At 33.8% G+C, this 22158-nt stretch overlaps 1 protein-coding gene across 2 annotated transcripts in view; it reads left to right on the top strand.

The window, feature by feature from the left end:
• Positions 1 to 22158, top strand: part of Kdm3 (Lysine demethylase 3) — a 1124787-nt gene that overhangs the window by 468732 nt on the left and 633897 nt on the right. For both annotated transcript variants that reach the window (XM_075365596.1, XM_075365594.1), the window contains exon 7: positions 199 to 310. In XM_075365596.1, coding sequence (XP_075221711.1) covers positions 199 to 310 — 112 coding nt within the window. The remainder of the gene's footprint in view (positions 1 to 198; positions 311 to 22158) is intronic.

Here is a 22158-nt window from a genome sequence, read left to right as displayed (position 1 = left end):
AATGCGAGTTGAGGACGGGAAAAAATCTAATCGAAATTGCAAATGTCATTTGAATTTACCCTTCTTTTCAGTTTTCAGTACGTAAAGTATAATTTTATTCACTATTGTCAGACCTAACGTTATATAAAATTGGATCGTTAACGTTTTATAAAAGAATTAAATTAACGGGTGTTTGTTCAATTCTATTTATTGTTTCAGAGTCGAGGAACACGTGGAAGCACAGGAGCGACTGGAAGTCAACAGGGAGAGGTTAGGAGACTGAGGAGACCTCTCCCAGTTCCTCCAACCCCTACCACCCCGTCAAATAAAGGTAAGAGGTTTTGTTATTTATTTTATTTATTATATTGTTGCTGCATGCTGTGCTTCATATCGGCGCGTGCGACGCTACCCGGTACAATGTTAGAAGGAGTTGCATCCACATACGTATCTGCACACGCGCTTCCCCACCAAGCCAGCTGAGCACACCTCACCGCGCCCTTGAGGCTTTATAAGCAGCAAGACGGGAATGCGAAAGTATTCGTTCTCGAACTACCATCAGGAGAAGACCAAGAAGAAGAAGAAGGAAGAAGTCCCCTGGCCGGTCCAACATACCTTCCGGCGGATGCCAACATCTTCGTCGAAGCAGCAGACCAGACCGGCCCGCCGAGGGAGCCGCTGAGCGCGGACGCCAGATTCCCGTTCCTTCCTGTCAGCCTTTAAGCGTCCTGGCCGGCTACCCGGCCACGAGCCTACAAGCAGAATCCCGTCGTCCCGACGTGGTATCGCCAGACGGAGGACCGCATTCCCGCCGGAACAACAGGCCCGGCTCGTAGCCCGCCAGCGCTACGAGACGCAGCGGTGAAGACGGTGCCGGACGAGCGTCGGTCGGGGAGAACCGCCTCGACTGTGTAGAAGTTAGACCACCGACGCCGACCCGACACTGCGGAACTCTGGGGAGCTACACTTGGCGGGGACCCGACTCTGCCTCTGAGGTGAAGCTCAGACCGATTGCAATGGACAAGCCGCAATTCCCCGACTGCAACCCTTCGAGTCGAGCCGACATCGCCGGAGACCAGCGACCGGACTCAACAGCCCTTTTCAGTGTTACCTTATTAAACACACATAAACGAGCCTTTTCAGGACCATCACTACAGAACCCAAACAGCCTTTTCAGAGCTATCACAAGGTTTATCGGTTGCAGTGCCGTCGGAGCAATACGGCGACAGTTTATAACTAATTCAGGGTGAAGAATATTAAAAATGTTATATCTTTTACTTTGTTTATGGGACTGTCGGTAGGAAATGGTTAAATACATCGTCAATGCAGAGTGCAGTTGTTATATTAAAGATCCAGTGCCAAATAAATACCTTATAACATTTTATGTTGGAAAAGATTTATTGCTAAACACATTGTAGATCGTACCTAAGAAAGTTATAGAGATCGTTAGAAGTTTTCCTAATAAATAGAAAAACATAAATAAGTTTTCCTCTTCATTCCACCACTAAAAATGCAAGTATTTTGATGAATCAACAATTTTTTGAAATATCAAGATATAAGACCGAAGATTTTCTTTTTATAATTATTTACTTTACTAAATTTCACGTGAAACGAATAGGAATTAGGCAAGAGTTGATTAAAGTTATTTACTTGTTAACAATTAATGTAATTGTTCAATGTGACAACATCTTGGTTTAGAAATGTTAATGGTAAATTTAACTCTATGCTTAAAGATTTTTTCGGATCGATTGTATTCTAACAGATCATGCACAACAGGAGACGCCGAACAGTATAAAATATAAATTTTACCCTTCGTTGTTGATCTGATTAACCTTCTGTGTAGTTAAGCTGTCTATTTCCACTACTCTCTGAATCTAGGAACGAGTGAGGAATTTCACAAAGAAATCATAAACCTCGCTTCAGTTAATTCGTTACTTACTAGAGAAATAGCTATTTCTTCGATATGATATAAATATATCATTTAGAGTTTACGTAGATCGATTTAAATAAATCGATCTACGTAAACTCGTTGACCAGTAATGTGGTGTTTCTATTCCCGAGGGATTTCGGACGGGATGGTTGTCCAGAAAAGGTCTGAGATACTTCTTTAGGCGGGATTTTTTTCAAGGTCCTACTAAATCTGAAGCATTCGCCGCTTTTTCTCTAACCACTATATTCTTGATACTTGTTGGTGGTTATTTTTATGTTTTTTTTTCCTAGGCGATCAGGGGATCAGTTTTAAGCATGTCGAGACTTCTTTCAATTAGTGAATCGTGAAATCCTTTCACGGTGTTCTTACGTTTTCACATGTACACTTTCTAAATTATAAAAATTTTCAGTGAAATTTTAACAGTACAGGTCAGTACATTTACATACTGTTCATATGGCGTAATTAGTATTAAAGTAATGCATGAGTATATTCATCTTTGTTACCGATTGGAGAACGCTGCTCTAATAGACAGACAGTCTTGTATAAATGTAAAGAGAACCCAAATTTAAACGGAATTTTTTTTTGTCAGTGATAAGATAATTTTTTTATACCGAACTTATTCAAGGACATCAAATACCTTTTGAAATAAAACTACGTTAAATTCGCTAGGTTATTTCAGATATAAAACTTATATGTAAACATTAATTTTTTTTTCTAAATATGTTCAGTATTGTTATCGATCGATGAAAAACCTTTAACGGCTTTGTTTATGTATTACAGTGTAAATATTCTGGTTTGAAATTCATTTAAACGAATTGTATTATTTCAGTGACAGTGAAAAATATTGGCAATTAAAGGGTGTATGCAGTAACGCGTATTTATTGTTTTTATAGATTAATTTTAATATTACAAGGAGTGTATAAAAGATAATGGTTACGGAAAGGCATGCGACGTTTAGTAATCAAGCGAGTGCGCAAACTCAGACCAGTACTCTTAGCGATAGAGCCGACCTGTAGAGTGCTGTGGCACTCTTGCCAGCGCGAGGAATTCATTTGATGGTAGGTGAAATTATCAACCGTTGCCGATACTATCTCTGTTTTAATTAATGAAATTACTAATATTTTATTATATAAACAAACTGCAATTTCTCCGATTAAGCGTTAAATTAAGATGAAAATCTTTATACGTACATCTGTCATCTCATTTTGATTATCGTTGCAGGGTTTTTATACAAAAGTACGAGTATATGACTCCTAAGATAAGATTCGCTTCCATTAACGTTAAAAAAAATTATACGAAACTTGTCTCACATAATTTTTTCTGAGGAATGTAAGGTGTTTTCTATACGGTTTGTGGCTACATGACGTTTTACTAGCGGCCAGATAACTTCAATCAAACCTAGTTCAGGATGATCTTTAAACTGAGTAAACGTTCAGAAAACACGAATGATTTTACGATGACCCGTACGGAATAACTATTGTAAATAGAAACGCTAAAATACTAATGTAATTTCACTTAAAATTAATTGTCGTTTTGAATATCACTGAATCTGAGGAACTTAGTCGAATCATTTTTTGTTTATATTATCCCTGTTCCAAGAAAAATTTGAAAAATTCGTAGTTATAATTATTATAATCTATCTGTAATCAAAATAAGAAGAGCTGAATTTGTTATGGAGTCGGTTTTTTGTGCGTAGATTTTGTTATAGTAATAATAATAATAATGTAATAGTAATACTTCAGCTTAAAAAAATTAAGCGTGTAAAATTAGAAGAATTTAATGAGCTTTTGTATATATCTTTAATAAGTACTTTTTTGCTGAAATGTAACTAATTTCATTTAACTTCGATAATTCGTTTACGTATTAAGTGTACGGAACGATTACAAGGTTCGGTGGGAAATTTGTCAAATCATAGGGACTGTTTAACGGATGACTAGTGTTAAACATTCTTACCGTCTACTACTTCAGTGCTACTGCAGACCGATTAAAATTATTAAATACATACTATAGCGATTTTTTATTTTTATTTTACGATTTCTGATGTAAAAATACATTATTTTACTATAATTGCCTTAACTACGTTATAAACATATTTTTACTACGAGTTCTAATTGACCGACTGAATTGAATTGCACGCTAGTCCTTGATAATGCATATAAATTAAAATGAAAGGTTTCATCGTTTCCCCAAGGTCAACTACTTCTCTTTTGTTTCACGCTGTGGCACAATAACTTAAAAATTATAATTAACTTTTTACTTTGTATCTTATTTTTCAGAATTAGATTTTGTTTGTTTCTCGTGTTGGATTTTTTTTTTTTTTAGTAGCAAATATAAATAGATAGGGATAAAAAGTAAAAACGTTAGAAATGACAAGTAGGAAGTTAAAGATTCCTATGTACGTACGATATTAGCGGTACGGGGTGAAGATATAAAAGGGAACGTGACTTTTAGGCGGGAATGTTAGGGAATAAAATTTCAAGGAAGGAACCTTGATAGGGATAGTCGATCACGCTACTGGAACATTCATTCCCTACTCCCTACGTTACATCTACTAATACTACCGCCACCACTACCCGATCCATCATTTACCCTGCTTCCTAGACTTAATACACTCCCTTATTCCTTATTCTCACACCCTTCCATCCTATTCCAATTCTTTCTAACCTATACATAACGTACTTCATCCTACCTACCGACCGCAAATGTTAGTTATATTCGTTCTTATAAATCATCGTTAAAAAAAAAGAAAAGCTATAGTAATAATAAAGAAAATTTTGAATCGACTTTAGGAGAAACCAAAGAAAATGTGGAACAGTGGAACGCGTTTAAAAGCATTTTAACGCAATTGCTGAATTATTTATTGCATCTCTTATTCTTTCAAAAACTCCTCCTCTAACCTTATTATCGTTCTTAGTTAACCCCTACATGCAATATTTGGTGGGAAATTTACCGAAGCAAAGGGAATATTTAACAGTTGACATGTTAAATTTTGTACTGTCATACTGTTTGAATACGATTATAAATTAATTAAGATTCCGGTAATAATAACCTTAGTGTATTGTACTTATATATACGGTACGGTGTATTTGTTAGGTGTAATAATTAATAATTTGTAAATATCATCATTCGCTTCCCGGTGAATTTAGGCCCGTAGCTTTTTTTTGGATTTAAATAGTACGAGTCTAGAATTTATCTGCTAGATTTTTCCCGATTTTGGAAATTTAAGTTATAGTTTTGGGGTTATACGTTAGGTTGTATATGTTTAGTTTGTATTTATTTTTAATAATTCTTGTTTTCAAATTGTAAGTAGTGCTGCCAAAAACCCTACAGTTTTTTATTTACAGAACTTCTTTACGGTAGGAATGTAATTTAATTATAGATTTTGATAGCTTTCATGGTGTTGGATGAAAGCAACAGGATGTTTGTTCCTGTTGGATCTTTCCGTAGGTAAATTATAAAATTTACAATTAAAGTATACGATTACTATGCGATTGTTGGGTTTCAGACTAAGTTAGGAAAAAAAGTTTATCACTTTTGGGTCAAATATTTCCAATCTCAACGGATCGTCATAGATGTACGTAGATCTTGTAGGATTCTGTATTCATAAACGTATCCTTAATATTTATGGTTCATTCGTGTTTTAATCACTAGCGGAAAAATATGTCCTCATCATTTTTTTTTTCTTATTTATGGTCTTCGTATCCGAAACCGGAACGGAGGATTCAGCCGTTCATGAGATAATTCTACTCCAAATCCAGTTTGAAAAAAAACGATTCTTTTAATGTTTTTGGTTCGAGTTATGGGCTCGATTGTAACTTGGACACAGTAAACAAAGGAAACGTCCTTATTTTGCCGACAGTGGCACTCCTGCAACACACTTTGCCGTTCAACTATTAACGACACAGCTACGCAGGTTGACCACTAATCGTTTACAGCCCCGGCGATGGGAACTTAGAGAACCTCCTGTCGTGATGGAAAAAAGTGAAGGTTATTTTAGGATTCAGTGCTAAAATATACTTAAAATCAAATTATCAAAAACTACAAAACACAGCCATCGCAGGCTTTTGTAATAATAATAAACAATTATTACATACAAAATGTAATTTCAAGTAAGGTCAGGATTTATTTACAGGTAGTTAAATATTAAAAACCAGAATTCAGTCCCGTTAACAAAAGACATTATCATGACCGCTAATATTTGCACCTTTAACAACCGGTATTGTATTACTACGAAGATAAGATTAGTCTAAAGCTTGTTCAGTACTATTTTCTGCACACACCTTCGCTGTTCACATATAAAACTACCTTATACTTTATTAATGAATTTAATACTTTTCACCTTTCACTAATAGTCTACTGTACGTCAACAAACAACTTCCTGCATTCCCCACTGCCCTCACCGAAATTACGTTGACAGATAACGCCGTCTTACATGCTAATACTCGCTTCTTATACCGCTCGCTGAAATTTCTCGCAGAATACTCTCGGGTAAACTCTTCGTGTAATACCCATCTTAACTCGTCTTTCCTGGAGTATTTATACTCCTATTTTCATGATCTTCAGAACCAGACCCAAGTTGAAGAATGGTCGTCCGAGTCCTTACATTTTCCCATGAATTCCTACTCCGGTCCGGTAATTCTTCTCATGGAACATCTGCTTAAGTGTGTCCTTGGCAGTATTACAAAGAACGATTGCTAAACGGACCTGTTAGACGGCCTTAGAAAAAGGATTTTTGTCCCCTTCTGGATTCCTCCCGTTATTATATTTTCTACTACTTTCTTCTTAATTGGCAGCAATCCGTTACTCAGGTTCGTTGTACTGATCTTGTTACACTACTTTTCCAGAAGGAGGATAATTGGGCGTGGTAGTATGGTTCTTTGTGCTCAACCTTAGAACAGGTTCACCGATTTTCATAAAATGTGTGCTAAAAGATTTATCCCGTTTATAGTAGTGACTTCTAGTAACAGATGAAAAAAAATAATAAAATGACAGATAAAGACGTTAGTTTATTCCAAGCGGAAACTCAAAAGTTAAGTGAAAATTGTGGAACGTAGTATCAAATAATAGAAATTTGTGTCAGATTTCATGAATATCCATTAGGTATTTCATATTATAAGAGTTTCTTAAATATATTACGAATGAAATATAGTTTTAAAGTTTTCAAAATAATATATTAAATAATCATGAAAAAATTAACAAAAAAATTACAATTAAAGTCGTTTAGTAAATATTGCAATTAACATGAATATATAATTTTAAATTTAATTAAAGAAGCATTTCGGATATAATAAGAAAAAGTTAAAAAATAAAGTTTGATTATTGATTGTGCAAAATTTAAAAAATGTTGACTATATCTAAATAATTTTATATGAAAATTTGCCCTTCGGTATCATTGCTGTAGAATAGTTGGCATATACCAATTTAAAGAAAATTAAAACTACAAAAATGTAATTTAAAAGAGTAATTATGAAGTTTCTGCAACCAGTAAAGGTCTAATAGAATTTGGACAACACAATTCGTATAGTTTCTTCCTATTCTTTTCTTTTGTAATAAAAAGAATCTATTTACTCTGACGACTAATTGTTGATATAATTTTATTAAAAATTCGACTTTAATATGGCATTTTTTTAAATTGGTTCAGATTAATTATAATTTTGGTGTGTGTGTGTGTGTGTGTGTGTGTGTGTATATATATATATATGTGTGTGGTGTGTGTGTATATATATATATGGTGTGTGTTGTGTGTATGTGTGTGTGTGTTTGTGTGTGTGTGTGTGTGTATACATTTTATAATTACTTTTTCAGTTAAATTATTCGTAACTTAACATTTATAATTGATATTTAAGCTAGTTATGCCCTTGTTGTGACCTGTTAAATATTTTTACGCGGTTAGTTTTTTTTATACTACTTGTTCGCTAAGCCGTGAAGGCTGAAATAAACTATTTTTTTTTTCTGTAGAGAATTATATTTATCAAACTGATTCTTGCAAGGATTCTTTAATGTACCGTATAAAGGAACTGGTATAAATTCGTTTAATTAATAAAAAACTTTTAAATAAAACCGTCAATTGTTTAGTGCTGAAAGAAATTATTTTTTAATATCTTTTTGCGTCCTTAAAAATTATTCTTATTGTAGTGCTAATTATTTACGGCGAAGAACGTAATTTGATTTAGATTAAGCTAATATTTATCACAGTTGTAGTGATAAAAGTATAGTATTTCTTTTTACATTGTGTACTTATGTGTATATATATATTTTTTTTTTTCTTTGGGCGTGTAAGCATCACATTTAGATGTATTTCAAGGTTTATTTTTTATGTTAAAACTCTTACTTAAAAAACAAACAGCATTCTACAATAGTTGAAAACGTCATTTATTTTCCCTCCGCAACACATTTTCTTTAGTTATACGTCTTACGTTCTAAGATAGTTACAATGTTGTGAAATTATCTACATAAATGAATATACCTATCTAATAATAATAATAAATTTAGGTTTAATATACGGAGTATTTTATATTATACTCGTATGTATACACGTAAAATTATTCATTTGAAATAAAACCGGTCACGCTTTATTCTTGTTATATAATTTTTGTTTCGTTTGAATTTAATAACTCCAATGGTAAAAGATCAGATGATGCTGAAATAGAGGGAAAAAAGTATTTATTATATATTACACATATCCCACATGTAAATAATAATATATACCTCTCTAGTAAAACCCTGTTGTATTGTAATAGCCCTAAGTGAATTAAATTTTTTATGAGGAAAAATACATTTCATTTTAAATGCTTGTTTTAGTTCTCCGATTTACAATATTGCACTTATTTTTGTCATCGGTCGATGCGTTGTTAATATTTTTATCGGCTACTTAATGATATATTAAAATCAATGTATTGCTCCAATAAATAGCTGATTTTTGTCGAAAGTGTTTTTTTTAAGATATGGAATAGGTTGTAGATTGCATTTCTATGTTATAGAAATGTACAGTGCGTTCGGGAAGTCACTGTGCAGTACGCTTTAGAATCATGTGGTGCATTCTGTTCTTTCGCGTTAGGTCGGTTGTCCTGCGGGTTCGTCGGACGTTGCTCAGTAATAAACCAAGACGTCGGTTGTTGAGTTTTGATTGAACGTGCTTCGTTTCCTTTTGTTTATCGGGATCGATAGTTGCGACAGACATAAAGGTTCTTTCGGTAGAGAAATGCGTTTTTCTCGCTGAACACGTCTTTCGTGAAGCTTGCAAGTATACTGATTCAGTGAAGCACAAGTTTTCAGAAAAGTTTCCATATACTCCTATTCCTCATCGTAATGCAGTTCGAACTCTTATCGAAAAATGTCGGTGACAGACTGTAAAAATTATCTTTTTACTGCGTAAAAACAATATAAAATTGCATCACAATCGTTAACAATCAATAACTACATAATGTGGTTAACATTTTTTTTAATTTTGAAGTCCTTTCTATCCATTCAAACATATAAAACGTATCATTCATTCACATCTTTTGATGTCCGGCTCTGTTATTATAAAATTTTGATTGATTATCTGAGCGGCCATCCATGAACTCGTCAACAGAGTAGAACGCCTTAGACACCAAAAGGCGTCTTAGTCGAGATTTAAACCCACTCAGAATGGGAATTTGTTTGAAATCCTCTGGGAGCCTATTAATTAATCTGACACCAACATTCGACGGCAAACGCTCGAAAGCAACTGTTGTAACATCGACGGGACGCCGTTGGTCAACAGCGTTGCGGTAGATTTTAGAGCGAGGGTGGACTGTATGTGTTCGTAGGTGATGAATGAAGACAACACCTTGTTGATTGCTGAAGGATTGTTTAATTGTACGTCGTCTTGGCGGTTTAAAAGAATTTTGTAATATAATACTTGTAACTTATAACTTAACTTTAACGATAGCAAACTTAAGCTAAATAAAACTTAAAGTAATGTTCATCCGAACAAGAATTGAGAGAGTCCATCCGGACACGACCGCCTTGGGTCAGGTATGAGTGTAGGCTGGTATAAGACGCTACGTACAGTGATCGAGGGATCAGCTTGTGAAGTAGACTGGTGTGATGGTCCGACGACCGTAGTTTGCTGTGGGCACCCTAGCCACCGCTAGATTCCAGCATCCGCAGCAAGAGAGGATGAAAACATAACAGCCACTATTCTGTGTTATTGAGCACCCAAGTAGTCCCTTCCTCTGGTATCGTAAAGATGTACATCTCCGTTCCGCATTAAATTACATTTCGAACGGCAATACACCACGATATCAAAGATATAAAGACGGCAAAGTCAGAGATCCCAGCTCCGAGAAGGCATCCCTACTCGACTCTCTGAATTTTAATTTCATAATCACTCTAACAGCTTTCTTCTGCAGCCGAAACACTCTACCCAGCAAGCTCCGACCGCAGTATCCCCAAATTCGAATCCCTTATGACAAGTGTGGAAATATTAGCCCAGAATAGGCAGTTTTCAACAGATCTAAAGAGCAGACACTGGCGAGTTTACGCAGGGCAAAGACGCCCGTTGGCTCTGTTGCAGAAGCTGTTAAAAGTGGAAGACCACCTATATTAAACGAACAGAAGCCGCTTGATATTTCAAACGCTATGACCGAAAGTTCATTTAAGTTGACGGGTAAGTTAGCACAGCAGCAAGATATCGAACTCGCTACCGCACACAAGTTGTAAGAAAAGGACTGAAACTTTTTCCCTTGAAAGTAATTTGCGTTCAAGAACTGAAACCTGCAAATCGTGCCAAAATACTAAATTATTGTCAACGGTTTAGACGTTTTATCGACCAAAATTCCTTAGGTATCCTCGAAATTACTTTTTTTACAGATGAAGCGTGGTTTCATCTAGGAGGGTATATAATTCACAAAATACACGACTGCGGTCGACTAGTAACCCCCGAGAATTATACGAAGCGAAAATTGGGAGTCTGGATCGGTGTGAGTAGAACGCGTATAGTAGTGGGTCCAATCTTTTTTTGAAAATGTAGTTAATAATGATCGTTGTGTTGTTTTAACAAACTTCATTAGTCGATTAACAGAAATGAAAATCAATCACGGTCGGTACCAAACAAGATGGCGCCACAGCGCACATAGCTAAAAGATCTGTGGCGTTTTTACGGAATGTCTTTGGTGAAAGAGGAGGATCATTTCGAGAAGTTTTTGGCCTGCACGATCGCCCGATCTGACTGCCCTAGATTATTTTCTACAGGAACATAAAAACAAACGGTGTACACAACAGACAACGCTTGATGGATGAACTAAAAATCACAATAACGGTTTACGAACGAGACGTCCCTGTATAACATTTGGTTAAAGAGTTTGGAAACAAATTGAAATGTATGAAGTGTTGTACTGATGTTAGAGGAGGTCATTTTTAATACTTTTTATGGACTATTCCACTATTGTATTATTCGTTTCTATAAAATAATGAAATAAAAACACAAAGTAATAATTTAGAAATTTTCGTCATTACACTTGCATAAATCCAGTGCACAGCAACTTTCCGAACACTCTGTATAACAAATGTAAACACGAGAGTTTACACACGATTCTCTCCCTGAAACGAACATTCCCTAGAATCTACAAGAAAATGTGCAATCAAAAAATCACCTTTTCGATTTTCTTGATAAATATGATTTTATTTTATTACTTTTTTTTTTAGACAACACTTTTGAATTTTTGAAAAAAATCGTTTCTTTATGATAACCTGATGCGAATCTTAATTCTTTTTTGTATCTAAATAATGATTGAAATATTCTGAAATTTTATCATCGTAATTGTAAAAAATCGATCTTTTAACGTATATTAAATAAGCAGTTAACAGAACTGTTTTGTTGAAATTACAAAGCACATCCTTTCCGGATTTCTTTTTTCGTTATCACAGTTAGCTATGTTTCGGTAGTTAACCAGTAATGGACGTTAATGAAACAAAACTCCTTGGCGGAGTGGTTGCGTTTCGGCCTTTCATCCGGAGGTCCTGGGTTCGAATCCCGGTGACACAAAGAAGTTTCCACACGCTAAAAAATTCCATTTCCATATCGTACGCACAAGCTTCAAACTTATGTGGCGATACCAAGCCAAAAAAAACCCCTCATAATTATACTGTTTAAAAGGTTATTTAAATATGAATTAAAGTAAATATTTTACCGTTTGAATTTTGACCTGATTCTTTAGGTCCCAATTAATGAAATACGTTGTACTTTTTCGTAATAATCTACGGGAAATATAAGTAAGATTGTGGGATAATTTAAACGTACAAAGTGGCAAATATTATTCATTCTATCTTTATCGTGCAGAAATTTGGAATTTATCGGGTAAAAACTAATTTATATAGAATCTAGCCCGCTTAAATATGATAAAAGAAAGGGAAATATTAAATGTTCAATAGCGTTGTAGAATTACATGTAAGTACGCCGGCGTTTAGAAAGGAAGGAATATATAAAAAAACAAAGGAAGGCGTAAAAGGAGGCGGTAGAATGAACCGGGCAGTTCTTAACAGTTGATGGGAATTACTGAAGAGCCTGTCGGGACTTTGCACGCTTTCTAAAAGACAATAATGTCTGGGAACTTGAGCTGTTCCCATCTCCTGAATCGCACAACTAGAGCGTTACCAGTTCTATTCGAAATGAACAGAGAAAAGCGACTGAATTCTAAACGCGTTTCCAGCTTATAGGAGCTCGGTTTAGCGGTCAAACAAACATTTATATTTGAAGACTTAATTGTTTTCCTCTGATGGGAAAATTCGGTTTAAAATGTTAAGTACGATTGCAGTACGTTACACTCAGTTTTACGGTTCACTAATTAATTGTTTGTTTAATCGTCTAAATTTGCCGCCGTCCTCGTTCGTTTCATTTTCTCGTATTCGTCGATTAATTAAATAAAATTCATTTATTTTCATTTTAAAAAAAATTCAGTAAAATGTAATCGTAAGAAAAAACGACTTCCTAAATACAAAAAAGATAAAATTGTACGAGCGTATAAAGCTAGTTGATTACCTATCAGATTCTTCATGCTGAAACCTTTGAAGTGTCTTTTTCTTTTTAAAAATTCTTTATAAGCCCATTTTTTCTGTATTTAGCTGTCTTTGGCGTTGCCATTAAAATTAATGGGCTGTTTTTTGTATGTAATTTTTAAACAGTTAAAAAACGCGGTTTTGTATATTAATTATTATTTTAATTTATTCATTATATATATATGTGTGTGTGCGCGCGCGCGCGTGTGTGTGTGTGTGTATTTTTACCGACTTCAACTTAAAAGAATAGAGAAAGAGATTCCTTTTCGTTCGCAAGTTTTTTTTTTTTTTCTTATGATCTTATTTTTGATATATATGTATATCTTTTGATAATTCTTTTTATGTTGTAAAGGAAATTTAAAAACGTATTTGATAAAAACGCTTTTGATTTTATATTTTATAAAAATGTATTTATATAGCGTATAATCCCACTCCAGACAGCCTTAGGTCACACAAGTAGTGATTATCTAACTTATTCTATGCGTTCCTTTGTTCGTATGAAGACGCGACCTACTCTTGAAAAAAATTATTAATATCTACATCAAATCAACGGGAAAAAACCTAATACTTTATTACAGGTATTTTATTACACCCGATTAATATCAAGTCGGAGCCCCCGACTTAAAATTATTAAAAAATTTTTATTTTTACTTTTTATCATTTCTTTGAAGCCGATCTTTTACGGGTTTTTTCTTTCTTAACTTCTTACTTTTCAGATTTATATTATTTTTGGTTACTATTTGATTTTCGATATTTTTTCCTTTATGATTTTTTTTCCTTTTAATTTTTAAAGTAAATTCTATTTTCAGTTGTTAAATGAAAGAGAAGACTTCGCCCTCGTTCGGTTGAATCTTATCGTCTTCATTTTTTTACTTTATAACATTAATAAAGAAAATTTTGTTCTTTTTTAAAATTAGTTAATTATTTAAAGGTGCACAAATACTTCTATCGATTCTGTTTAAAGTTATTACAACCAAGTTGTATACGCCGTTAAGAAATTCCTATTTTGAATTGCATTTTTCTGATATGTGCAATATCGTTAACAGTATAATAATTATATGCAATTTATAATTATTATAATATTTCTAACCGCAAGCTTCTTTTTGTTGTTCTCGCGTCGGTCAAATTCTTTTCTTTTTTTCCGGGGAAGGGTTAAGTTATAGAACAAAGTTAAGTGATGGTAGCGTCCGATCGGTTGTAGCAATAAAAGTTGAATAAATCCCGCTAAAATTGTAAAACAAATTATCAGATTTTTTTAAATTGTAATTTAAAAGTACTCTGTTTATTTAGATTGTTCTAGAAAATTAACTGATTAACGTTCGTAGAAATATTCTGACTTTACAAAGTTAAAAGCAGTTTTTAGAATCTCGTTTGAACACTTGTAGCTTTGATACGTGTTTATCTTGTATATTCTAGAAAAATGCCAAATCACTCGAAAAAATAATACTTTGACATTTACACTGTGTAAATTTTATTTGGGAATATACAGGAAAAAAATATTACCGTCAGAAAATTTTTACCGTTTACAAAAAAATTTTCGATTAAGTTGTTGCTTCCTAAGAAGAGTGATTTCCGTGTTTAAAGAATTCATGTTTATATCGCCCTACTGCTTTTTGATGTAAATGAAACGTGTTACAAAAGTAATGCAATAAAGGAAGTAACTGTATAAAATGTATAGTAATAATGTTTTGTTGAAACGCTCTTAATTTCTGTTCAAGTATTAATTGAAAATGAACTTCTGAAATCGGGAGGGGGTGTGTGGCTTTAAACTATACAAGTTAATTCTCTATAAGATATAAGGAACATAAACCGTCTGATCTTTATGGTATGTTTATATATATATATATTCGTCATTTATCCCCTCTCATCATCCTGAAACTGGTCTCAGCATAATTTAATGCATACTCAACGTAAAGGGAACGTCCGGAAATTGAAGTTTACCCCTCCCCATTCCAGTTGTGTGCAACATCCATATTATAATATGCAGCGAGCGAGCAACCGGTGTTATGTATTTAGTAACGAGTGGGTGATGTAGTGTATACATTAAACGGAACGGTAGGGGTCACGAGAGGTCACCTGACCTTCTCAATTCTCTTCTTCAATATTCCCTTCTCACCTTACGATGCGCCATCGTTAACAAACCCGTTCCGTGTACTATTCATCAATCGAAATGATTATTACCCTCCCTGCTTGTCATCCGAACCCGGTTAACTAACTAACCTTAATGTCGTGTTTATAAACGTCGCATAAATAACAAATTATATACTAGGTTTCCCGTATCCTAAGGCATCAGCAGTTAGTACAAATCTAAACGTTTTACGTACCGTTTTTATTGTTGTACAAATTTGTTTTATCAGTATTAATAACAGATTGCAGTTTACGAAAATGTATTCCTGAAACCCGTATTGATTTTATCTTGGATTAGTATACATCAGAATTCCTACTCCTCCGCTCTAGACCCTACTTTACGAATACGAGTGTTAATTTTAAAAAATTCGTGCGAAAGAAATTATATATTCTACTTTTGTCGCATTTTTTCTCTCTGTCGAATCGATGAAAACCTAGAAATAAATGTTACTCTTTGTGTACCTTTGCAAAGTTAAATCGAGAACGTATTTCCTACTTATTTCAGATAACTTGTTTTTTTTTACTACAGTTATTTAACGCTCGGTTCATTTTTATACTTTGAACTCATTTTTCAGTCCTTCTTACGCTATTATATGGTAAGTTACTCAATTTTTTTATATTTTTCCCTTTTGAAATCGACAAGAATTTAGATTTAATAAAACCCATTCCATTTGTAAATTAAATCACATGAATACCGTTTTTTCCATAAAAAAGGATGGTGAATGGGCTTGTTTAATGTATGTGCTCACATTTTTATTTTAGCTCCTGTTGGCGCAGAGCTACGTCGTGCACCGAGCGGCTGCGCACAGCGCACGAATGATTCATACGTTCGAACGATTCATACTTCTTTATTCGAACGGTTTATCTAAAATTATATTTGTGTTTTGGGGATAAAGAAGAAAAACATTGGAGTTAGAGCTCTGTTAAAAAATCATAACTCAAGAAACTCAAAGAAACATCTAAAAATGTTCAGGATTTGAAGCTTTTCATTGTAAACGTTTTTTCGTTGTTAGTACTGATAAATTCGTGAAATTTATTTAGTTACAACAGGCAAAAACAAAATTATGTATAATGAAACATAAAGCATGTAACTTTTCGCGGCGGGTCTCAGGCCCGCCTTTTTTCTAGTATTATAAACCACATTATGTGGTGGGTACTTAAATACTTTGTTTATTACTTTTAATAAAATTAAAACTATTCTTCCACACGCAAAGAAAAACAGAGACAGCGATTTTTAACTTTCAACGGGTTGACCGATCACCATTAAACTTCGCAGAAAATCCTTGCATAAGTATATACTTATATGTACAATACTCGTAAGTAGAAATATGTGTTCTTAAAAGTAGAAATAAAATGCGATAACATAGTTTCTTTTTTTATAACTCTTTCATTTAAACGGCTGATTATTTGATCAAAGAACGGAAACGACAAGACGATAGGGGTTTGTTCTTGGAAAAACTGTTCTTTATCATTAAAATGTCTCGAACGTTGCTGTTTGATGGAGAGCGTAAATCTTGACGTACCGGATTTAAACTTTATCGACGAGTTTGAATGGAATCCTTATATGCAGTGGAATAATAATAATAATACGTGTCGTGTGTTGTATTTCAGGAATTTCCTGTAAAACTAAAACCTGTTTCTAATATGTCGTCAGATTTTTTTTTGGTTTCGTAGCTCATTTACTTATACGCTAAAATCCTTTAAATGTTACGCGGTAAATTTTGTACGACTGAGATAATAATAAATAGGGTATATATACTTTTCCTTTGATAAATTCTATTTCAAAATAATTAAAGTAATAAAAATAAAAGATATTTTAAAGTATACGATTTTTTTTTATTTCTCTCGTCAGTATAAGTTTTTTTTTGCAACAAAATAAATGAAGGCCTAGTTACAGTAATAGCGATTTATAAAATTAAAGTAGTTAGTGCTTTAAATAAATACGCTATATTAATTAATATTGTTTTTAATTAATTAACCGCAAGCTTTAATATTAGTTGTAGATAAAAACATAAGAAAAAGTTTGAAATACCAGGGAAATTGTAGAAGTATGTCGGACAATTTAAGTGTTTATTTTCACTTTTTTAACTAAAATATTATCAATTTTAGAATATTATCAGAATATTCTAAATCAGTATTATATATTAGAATCAGTATTATATTTTAGAATATAATATAATACTATCAGTATTATATTTTAGAATATAATACTAGAATATTATCAGTGAAGAATAAATTTATTTAGTTATATAATTTGTTTAATCTGTTTTGGAAGTATGTATTCATCAATATACGTAAAAAAAAGTGGTTGCCTCTGTACTGAATTGATGATATTAACAACTTGAATAATTAGAAATCCTGTTAGTATAAAGGTAAAATATTAGCAAACCAATAACATTACCGTTTTATTGTAATGAAACTATATAAAAACAAATAAATAAATACAAAAATGTAACAGTATACTTCGATTTGAATTCTAAATTACTTTATTTCCAGGTATAATTGTAGTTTTATTGCGCGATCCTTTTAAATTACCTGTTACAATCCGACTATTAATAGAAAAATATTTTCAAAAACTAATCGTTTATGAACACATAAATGGAAAGCAATGTTGTTTGTGTGTGAACCGCAGATCAGAATACGAATGAATAAAAAATTAGTGGAGAGGAACGGATGTGCAACCGGTGTGTTTTATAACAATTACTGTCGTTTCAGTGGACTGGGCGTACTCTATTAATTATTTATATTTGTTGGAATTTGCTTTATTTATTATTATCTTTAATAATCTTGTTCATAACAGAATATTGATTTTATTAAACTTGTAAGCGACATTATTTATTTATTTTTTAATTAATGGTAATTACTTTCCTTAATTTAATTCAGTTTATCTGTTTCCTAACAATAACTGTTATTAATTGATGAGGTACAATAACTTTTCTAAGTACAGTGTAACTTGATTTATATTTATATATTACTTATTTTTCATTTTGTTACCTTTATCGATTCATATAGTGAGATAGTTAATCGATTTCATATAATGAGAAAGTGTTTCTTTTCGAAGTTTTGTATTAAATTAGTTATATTATATTTACTAAGGTAATATTAAAGGATATTATTTACGAGGGAAAATGATGTAGATATATGTATAAATACAACTTTCATCTGTTATACAGAAAGAGAAAAATATAAATAACAGTTCAACGATAAAATAATGTTTTGTTTCATCGCGACATTCAAAAAGTTTGTTTCAAATAAGTTGCTTGCTGAAAGTTTCAGAGTGAAAGAAGTTAAAACTTCAGTTCGCTAAACTAACTTCTGTGTCAATACTTCTCTCTCTTTGTTATTTGTTGAAAAACTTACTCGTTTATGACTCCAATTCAGTAGCCAATGTTTGTTTTGATTTTTATTATTTATATATATATATATATAAATAATAAAATATATAAATAAATCGCGCGCGCACGTCTCTCTCTCTCTCTCTCTCTCCCTCTCATCCTCTCTCTCTCTCTCTCTCTCTCTCTCTCTCTGTGTGTGTGTGTGTGTGTGTGTGTGTGTGTGTGTGTGTGCTACACATACAATGTACGAAAATATTTTTTTTATTTAGGGATCTGAGAGGATATGCGCCTCGTTAGCATATATTATTTCAGGCGAACATCGTATTTCTCGCATTCGAATATTAGCTGATTTCGAACATTCACATATCCACATCATTCGTAACATATTTTAAATTTATGTTTTTTAACATTTATTTTCTTATTTTTATTTCGCGTAAATGTTTATGTATACAGGTGAACAGAAAAAATATTAATATCTCTTAACTTTGACTTCCGGTAATGAATCAAAAATTAGATGAAAAATTAACACAACGACTGGTTAGTCCGAGCACCTTTCGTTACACGACTCGCTTCCAACCGATAGAAGAGTTCGTCCCGTACTTTAATCATCTTGTCTGGAAGTAATAGAAGCGACAACTGCATCGATTCTGTGTCTGAAATCAAGTAGTAGGTAAAGGAGGCGCATACACTTGATCCTTTATAAGACTCCAAAGGAAAATATCACACTGGGTCAGATCGGGTGACCTTAAAAGCCACCGCAAACACGTTCTGATATCGGGTCCGTGCCGACTGATCTATCGGTCGGGGAAAACATCATTCCATCGATCACGTACAAAGTTTGCAGGTGAGAAGGCGCATCATCTTATTGCCAAATAAATTTTTTTGATCTTTCTGATAGTCGAGAAAAGAGTCGTATATGCAGTTTATCTGAATAAGAAACCCACCCCTGTTACGCTCGCATCAGCAAAAAAGAACGTTCCGTAAACTCGCCGTCGGGATATCGCGCAGCAAATATTTAATTTTGGAGAGTCCCTTTTGCAATGTAACAGATCATGGTGATTTTCTGATACCCAGGTAACACATTAAGCGTGTTAACCGTTCCGTTAAGATGAGATGTCGTCGACTCTTCACTAAACAAAATACGATCAAGAAAGACGTCATCTTTATGCCGCAACATTTTAATCGCGAAGTTGGCACGCACAGCGTAGTCGGTAGGCTTCAAAAGCTATAACAGTTGTAATCGGACGAACGCATATGTAACGCTTTTCCTTAAAACATTCCACACACCTTCACTACGGAATCGGTAGTTCGCGGCAAGCTTTACCGACTGATTTTTTGGGACTACGCAGAAAGACTCCCTAACGTGATCAACATTTCCTTCAGACACCACGGTCTTCCCGTAATCTTCCTTTTACACAGAAATCTTTACACTTTCAAACCGATTATGTCATCGACGAATGTTATTGTCGCTCGGAGGATCACGGTTAAACTTTATACGGAATGCACGTCGAACTGTAACTATAGATTCAGATTTAGCATAGTACAAAACAATCTCTGTCTAGGAGTCGCCATCTTCGATAGTGACGCTCCCACTCGCCCCAAGGAGGCCGGCAATATGCGGACATCTGCGTCACTAAAACTGTCCTTTTTTCTCTTTGACTCTAAGCTTAAACACCGTTATACCTCATTCAGGAGGTGTTATAACAATTAAAAACCGCTATATTCTCTTTTTGTACACCCGTTATTTCTTAAAATAAAATACAGCGAGGTGAAAATTAAAAGAAAAGGAGAAAGTGTGTTATAAAGGCATTTAACAATTTTTTTATTTTAATTTTAAAATAACTGCTTTAAAATAACCGTTAACTAAAATAACTTACCGATATAGTAAATATATCTCGTCTATTGTAGATTTTATTTAAGAAGAGAAACAACTGAACACGTTTAACGTCAAGTTTGCTTCTTTGGTGTGATGGCCGGTGATGCTTTATCGGTAATGATATTCAAAACTGGGCTTTTGGTGAATATACCGTATTTTACACATTGGCGTTAAATTCGAGGATAGTATTTTCATCAATGTGTGTGAGTATGTGTGTCCCCGCTAGTCAGAGGTTAATGTTGCTGAGTACTAAACGGCTGACCGCAGTTCGATTTCCAGAGCAAGTAGAAATTCATTTCACACAGAACCAATTCATACTTATAAAAGCTTACCCTTCAGAAAAAACTAGTCGCCTTACACAACAGGTGATCCAGAAAACTATTTCCTTAGTTCGTGTACCACATGAACGTCCTATATCCCGAGCAAGTTAAAATGGCAACGGTTACAAAAAAGTATCTTTAAAATATTAACTGTATTTTATTTATTTAAAGTTTATAAATAATCGTATTACAACCCGATTTTATTTCTATCACTTCGTTGTATATTGATTCTGACGTTGAATTCGTTACCTCATTAAAAAAAAAATAAATAGTAAGAAGTTTGTTTGTATTCGCTCTACGCCAAATCAGTAGCGGAGTTAACTGCCGTATTAAGTCGTCATAGATGTTTAATTGAACAGCCATATCCGGTCGACAAACTCAAAAAAGCTGTATAATAATAATCTATTGGAAACAGATAGATGAGTAAACTACACTTTTCCACCGTCATGTAAAATGCTCATTCTTGTCATAAGTAACGTAAACGTAGAAAACGTTTTAGTTAAGCGGATGGGATAATATATATTATCTACCACCAGGAAATGTGTTCAATTTTAGTTTTCTTTAAAGTTAATTTCTTTGCGAGTAGTTTGAAAGTAATTCTTTTCTCTTTCTTTTTTATGAGAGTCATTCGTTAAAGACACAAATAGCTGTGGTGGTAAACCGGTTTGTAAAATGATTACGATTCTCTGAGAACACTAACTCGATAACGATGTATAATGACTTTTGATCGGCTATTTAAAATCGTAAAAAGTGTAAAATTGTTTTGTTTACGATCCCAAAATCCCATTTTACGACGGAGAATCCTCTTGAAGTTTCCGAATTATTTGAACAGCGTCTAATAATCCGTTTTTTGCTTTTCGAAGGTGAAAACCCGGTTAACACTTATTCTCTTATGAGCAAATAATACGGACAAAGTTGTATGAACTGTAGAAAGTTTTACAAGCGGGTAAAAAAATTTAAAGGCGACCGAACTTCAGTGACCGACGAGCATCTTCTGGACGCCCGCTTGAAACTCGTATAGACTCTCTCATCGACGGATTTCAGTCGATATTATAGCTGAAAAATTACATGAAAGTTAGCGCAACGCGTAAGATTATCACCGAAAAGCTCAAGTACTGTAAAATAAGCGCAAGATGGGTTCCAAAAGAGTCGATAGATTTCCGTAAAGGGATAAGATTTCTGAACGTAAGACGCACGTGCACAGAGATAAAACAAGGATATCATCCATTTTTTGCTCAGTATTATAACATATGATGAGACATAGATTTTCCGTTATGAACCTGAATCAAAAAGTCAGTGCGTGGAGTCGAAGCATGACGAGCTTACCTGTCAAGAAACGTTCCTGCTGACGTAAAAAATCACGATCACAATCTTTTGGTACACCAAAGGCCCGATTTTTGGCGATTTTCTAGATCAGCGAACAGTAAGCAGCGCATGCTATTCTGACATGATTAACGGCAAAGTGAAGCCGGCAGTGTTGCAAAAACGCCCTGTATCTCAGCGTAATCATCAGCTTATGCCTGTAAATGATGCCTGTAATCAGGCATCATTCTGGTTACGATAACGCCCGGCTTC

This window comes from Lycorma delicatula, chromosome 5, assembly GCF_047948215.1.
Source record: "Lycorma delicatula isolate Av1 chromosome 5, ASM4794821v1, whole genome shotgun sequence".
NCBI lineage: Eukaryota > Metazoa > Arthropoda > Insecta > Hemiptera > Fulgoridae > Lycorma > Lycorma delicatula.
This window is presented reverse-complemented; position numbering and strand designations above follow the sequence as displayed.